A 6,318-nucleotide genomic window follows, 5' to 3' on the forward strand; every position below is an offset into this window, starting at 1 on the left:
TATATAGCAGGAATGTCCATTCGCTGCCAGAACTATCCTTCAAAACATGCACTGCAGCATTAGACTACAATCATCCATTGTCTTTGAACTGGACACAAACGCTAAGATCTTCAGTCTTCTCCAGGTGCCAATCCTGCAGTTGACTCTGCTCTTGAGACACCTTTTCTTTTGAACTTTTGCCATAGTTCAGTTAGATTTCTTTTGTACTGTAACTGTAGTTAATAAATCAAGGACATTGAGTCCTAAATCTGACCAGGCACAGCAGTTATTATTTGGACATGGAAGCGAGTCGGCCCTTCTGATTTGGGAAAATGGTTACCCCCGTTTAAGCCTAAAAAAAATAGAAGCAAGTGTTGATCACTTTGGATTTTGAGCACAATGTTTTTAGAAGATGACCGAGTCTGATTGATGTCTCCAGGTCAAAAGTGGGTGTCTTAATTTGCCATTAAACTATCAATTATGCTGATTTCAATGTAAAATGTCCATGCAATGCTTTGATGACATTGACCTTTGTTGGAGTATGTTGCTGTTCCTCTTTACAACATACAGGAATGGCCGTGAAAACAGGTCGGTGTGTCTGGTGCTGTTTAATGACATTATTTTGTGTTTTTATGAAATACAATGCTGTAAAACCGTTTTTTTTGTTTTTGTTTTTTTGCTCCTGAAAAAAAAAAAAAAAGACATTCACAGTTGGTTGTTTTCACTGTAAAGACACAGATGTCTGGAATAGGCGTATACTGTATCTGTGGATGTCTATGACAGATAAATTGTGGACGAATACAAATGCTATTGAAGACAGACTATCCAAAACAATAACTACAAGAATCGGACAAGCACAGTCACGGATAATAAAATTCAATCGTCCTTTAAATCTGTCCTCATAATTTAGCTTTTGAACAATTCATGCTATAGATGTGGTCATTTAAGATATTAAGATGTTCAGTGTTCATTGTGAAGGACAGAAAAAAGATAATGTTTTTCAAAATCACAATACTTAACATGTGAGAGTGGACTCCTCTTTCGCCACCCGCTCTCCATCCTCTACCTCGCCTTCCACAACATTGGCTCCCATACTGAGCGGCGCTTCATTTAAGGTACTGCGGAGTGTCACTCGAGTAACACTTAAAGAATATTTTCTCGGGATGGCATTGTGTGGCCGATGGCACATCACATCCTTGAACATTTCTCGAAAACGCGTGGACATGAGGTTGTAGAGAATTGGGTTGACTGCTGAGCTGAGGTAGAATAACACTCCAGAGATAATGTGCACATACTCGAAGATTTGCCGACAGCTGTCAGTCCACTCAGTGATGAAACTCCACACAAGGCGGTCTGTGTGGAATGGGGCCCAGCAGATCCCAAAAACCACCACTAAAACAACTGAAATCAAGCAATGAAAACGTGAATGCATTAGAGTTTTCAACATGTAATATTAGACAACAAATGGGGTTACACAGTTTTCACCACTACCAGAATGACCGAAAAATCCATGATCATAATACAGGGCAATTAATTCTAAGAAGCCAGAAATTAATCAAGCATAACATTCAATTCCAAAAACATATTCTTCTGTTTATGAATGCAAATAAATAGTAATAGTTTGGCATCTTAAGAAATAATAACGTGCTTACTGTAATTTTTTTTAATTTTATTTGTTGTTGTTTTTGTGTGTGTGTGTGTGTGTGTGTGTGTAATCCGGTTAATTTATTAAGGGCCTGAGTTACTAAAATCCCCAGTAGCAGCTCCTAATTGCAAGTTCATTTTAACAGATTGCAGGCACTGTTGGGGAGCATGTCAACTCCCACTCTGATGTATTCTTTGTGTTACACAATACAAACACCCAAATCAGACACATACAGGCATCCAAAAAGAGATTCAGGGCTCTATTTTCCTGACCGGCATGAATCTGACACGGTAGGTGGTGTAAATCTTGCAGAGGCAGGTGAGACTGGGTTTTGGTAATTTCCTAGTAGAGCGCAAGACAATGTATTTAAAAGAGGGAGGTGTGCGCCGCTGTGGTAGTGAACAAAGCCGATTTCAATCATTTCCAATGAAAGCGGCTCCTCTCATTAATTTTAAATGTGGCGCAATGTCTCACATTGAGACATCTCTGAGGAGAAGATGATGAGGCGTAGCGATCCGAGCATGACAGAAGCATTGTCACTGGTTTTGACAGCAAACAATGTCAGCGGGTACCCTTATTAAATACAGAATGAGCTGGTGATAACCGCTGGTGACTTATGTCTGCGGACCTCACGTATCCACTCCTGATCATTTGTGTAGCCCCCCCATAGCGAACCAGTGGGATGGTTTACAAAATCATGCAAATAATAATAATACCGTATTTTCACGACCGTAAGACACACTTAAAAGTCTTAAATTTTCTCCAAAATGGACGAGGCGCCTTATAATGCGACGCGCCTTATGTGTGACTTTGATGAGTGCTCCGCTTGACTGACTGGGAGCATTTCCTGCCGACTCGCTGCTTATATAGAGGAAAGGTGGATGTCACTGAGTACAGTATGCTGATATAAAGGGGGAAGGGTGCGCGTAAAGGAGGACGCTAAAGGCACCCCCCCCCCAGTAGGTATATAGTGTCGGGGTGTGCATTGTGCAAAACAACCGGTTTGGCTAAGGACCCCCAAAAATGGCACCTACGAAGACACACGCTTATGAAGCACAGTTTAAACTGCAAGCTGTTAGTTATGCGGAGGAACATGGGAATCGAGCAGCCGCGAGAGAATTCAAGATCAACAAATCCATGGTTCGCAATTGGAGGAAGCAGGAAAACGAGCTTCGCCAAGTCAAGAAGACGAAACTGAGTTACCGCGGAAACAAGGCGAGGTGGCCCGAGTTGGAAGACCAACTCGAGCAATGGATTAATGAGCAAAGAACAGCCGGGAGAAGTGTCTCGACAGTCACCATTCGACTGAGGCCAATAACGCTTGCAGAAGAAATGAAAATTGAACATTTTCAAGGAGCTCCGTCTTGGTGCTTTCGTTTTATGAAACGGCGCCATCTATCCATCCGTGCGAGGACTACCGTGGCGCAGCAACCTCCGGCGGATTACAAGGAAAAGCTGGCCATCTTCCGCTCATACTGCAGTAAAAAGACTGCCGACAAACACATCCAGCCCAACCATATCACCAACATGGCCGCTCATTTTCGCTCACTTTCGACATCCCGGTGAACCACACTGTAGAGAAGAAGGGAACCACCACGGAAGCGATACGCAAAACGGAGCACGAGAAGTCGGCTTTTACTGTTATGCTTGGTTGCCATGGTAATGGACAGAAACTGCCACCGATGGTGATTTTTAAGAGGAAGACACTGCCTAAGGAAAGGGTTCCAGCCGAAGTCATCGTTAAGGCCAATCAAAAGGGCTGGATGGATGAGGAGAAAGTGAGAGAGTGGCTGAGTGAGGTGTACGTAAAGAGCCTGGATGTTTTTTTCCACGCGTCACTGTTCCTGTTGATCTGTGACTCCATGCGCACCTATCTCACAGCCGCTGTGCAATTAAGACTGGGAGGCAATGCCGGGCGAGACACGCCACCATATGTGAATGGATTGTTGATGCTTGGGCTAAGGTATCTGCTTTTGACACCTTCGCGGAAGCCGGCATCATTGCTGAACAGCCCCCCGGCAACGAGACTGACTCTGACAATGACGAGAGGGAACCTGGCGTCTTTGATGGAGAACTTGCCAGCTGTTCATTTCGGATACAGAAGATGAGGACTTTGATGGATTTGTGGATGAGGATTGATGAAAAAAATAACGTGAGTACATTGTTAAATACTTCAATAAAGTACAACCAAACTCAATTTTGCTCCCGCTGCCTTTTTTATGTTTGGAGTATTTGAAAAAGTGTCTCTAACAAGTCACAAATATGAATGATGGGAGTTGTAAGAATTATGCTCTCTTCTCGCTGGCTTTTCAACAAAATATTTTCAATGAGCTGCTCCCTGGTTGGAGGTCATTGTTATCAAGTAACAACTACTATAATTTCCTAATTTTAACAAACAACGCCTTCAACATCTTTTGCTATTTTCTTCTAGGGCTTAACTGTGGTCATAGTGACATTTCTACAGGTCCATTATTTTCTTCATAATTGGAAGCATGTTGGATAAGAAACTGAACATCAAACTTGTGCCCAAGGGCCATGCCGATAGTGCCTTATTAGTGTAAAATAACAAACTCTTGACAAACCAATGAAAGGGCTCGAAGTTTACCTATGAATGGAATACCTCTGGGCGGTACAGTGGTCAACTGGTTAGCACATCTGCCTCACAGTTCTGAGGACTGGGGTTCTAAACCCGGCTCCGCCTGTGTGGATACATGTTCTCCCGGTGACTGCGTGGGTTTTCTCCGGGCACTCCGGTTTCCTCCCACATCCCCAAAACATGCGTGGTAGGTTGATTGGAGACTCTAAATTGCCCGTAGGTGTGAATGTGAGTGCAAATGGTTGTTTGTTTATATGTGCCCTGCGATTGGCTGGCGGCCAGTTGAGGGTGTACCCCGCCTCTAGTGAGGAGAAGCGGTACAGAAAATGGGTGGATGGATGGATTCGCCAAAATCACATTCAACCAGCTGCACCAAGATTTAATTGGCAAACACATCCAGTGAGCAATCAGGATACGGCAGCATTTGCGCTAAGATGCAGATGTGCCATCTATGAAAACAGAGCCATCCATCCATCCATTTTCTACGCCACCTATCCTCACTAGGGTTGCAAGTATGCTGGACCACTTGAGCTGGGGTTGTGGGGACAATGCCTTGCACAAGGGTACCTCGACAGTAGCCAGTAAACAGACTAGCATCTCTCCAACAACTAGTTGCCATTTTTACATTTTTGTCCAGAGTGTGACTTGAACCTGTGTCCTCTGACACTAAAGCCCAAGTCCTTACAGACTGCATAGACGATGTGTCTCAATAATTTTGACTTCTAACTTTAAAAAAAAGTTTATACTGCAGAAAGGTTATACCCCGCCGCTTCTTATTTTGCCTATGCCTTTTACTCAACAAAATAAACGCAGTCATCGTTACACACAGCTGTGCTGGTTTATCACCCAAAAGTGCTAAATGAAATGTGCGACAAGTTAGCCCAAAAAAATCCTGGTACATACACTACTTATACACTAGTCTATCCGATCCACATCAGCCTGTGTGAGCATTTAGGTTTTCACCTTTAGTAAATCATGTCCAATCATACACTAATTTAAAAATGATAACAAATCAAACGTTTCACTGGAAAATGTAACAAATCAGGTGACAATACGTACACAACATTTTGGTGACCTGCCGTCGTCTGGCCTTTTGTTGTTGAGTGCGGGCGCTACAGAAACTGTCCTGAACGGTGCTTGACTTTGCTTCCAGCGCTTGGTGCATCCTCTCCTGTTTGAGCTGCAGCCCAATGAGCGTGTACAGAACACTAATGGTAAGCATGGGTAGGAAGAAAAATAGTAAGGTGGTGACTTGGATGATCAGGTTATATGTCCACTGAGGCTTCACCACTGTACATATGGCCGAGTCAGGGATCTCCACCTTCTGTGGCCCGTCTGGACTGGAGGAATTACTGATCAGGTAGGAAATCCCATGCAGACTTGTGTTGGGAAGAGCACACAACACTGACACACCCCAAACCGTGAGGATGACCCGCTTGGCGTGGGTGCGCGTCACCATGTATTTTGCCCGTAGCGGGTGCACCACGGCGATGTAGCGCTCCACGCTCAGTGCTGTCACATTGAGGATGGATGCCAAGCAGACGGTCTCAAATAGGAAAATCTTAAAGTAGCAACCTCCCTTCCCAAACAGGAATGGGTAGTTCTGCCACAGCTCGTACAGCTCCAGTGGCATGCCCAGCAGTAGCACCAGCAGGTCTGACACGGCCAAGCTGAACAGGTAGTAGTTGGTTGGCGTCCACATCACTTTGTTGCGTGAGATGACAGTGCAAGTCAGCGCATTGCCAAACACACCCACTAAAAATATGATCAGATAAATGATGCAGATGGGAAGCAACATGGGTGAGCGACGGGGTCCCAAATATTTCTCCAGAAACTTGTCCAATGTCACACTTGTGTTCTCCAGATGGATGTCACTGCCATTCGTGTCAGGAGTCATCTTGTTCAAGTGGTGACACCACCTGGGAGGAATAACATTAAACATCCATCTCCATTAAATTAAAATAGACAGAAATTCAATAGATTATTACAAGACAGAAATTGAACATTCAGCAGCCGAGAAAGCAGGGAGGATGGGTGACTGTGCAACATGGACGTCATCATTTCTTTAAACAGCTCAGAACTGGTTAAACAAAAATGA

The 6,318-nt window shown here is 44.0% G+C and overlaps 1 protein-coding gene across 1 annotated transcript; it reads right to left on the bottom strand.

Annotated features, from left to right (window-relative positions):
* Positions 1-994: 994 nt before the first annotated feature.
* On the bottom strand, positions 995-6,117 carry nmur1a (neuromedin U receptor 1a). Its single transcript, XM_061684090.1, has 2 exons — positions 5,280-6,117; positions 995-1,380 (listed from the first exon to the last, which is right to left on the bottom strand). The coding sequence occupies exons 1-2, from the start codon at positions 6,115-6,117 to the stop codon at positions 995-997; spliced, it is 1,224 nt and encodes a 407-aa protein (XP_061540074.1).
* Between the last annotated feature and the right edge of the window lie 201 nt (positions 6,118-6,318).

This window comes from Phycodurus eques, chromosome 8 (genome assembly GCF_024500275.1).
Source record: "Phycodurus eques isolate BA_2022a chromosome 8, UOR_Pequ_1.1, whole genome shotgun sequence".
NCBI classification, from domain to species: domain Eukaryota; kingdom Metazoa; phylum Chordata; class Actinopteri; order Syngnathiformes; family Syngnathidae; genus Phycodurus; species Phycodurus eques.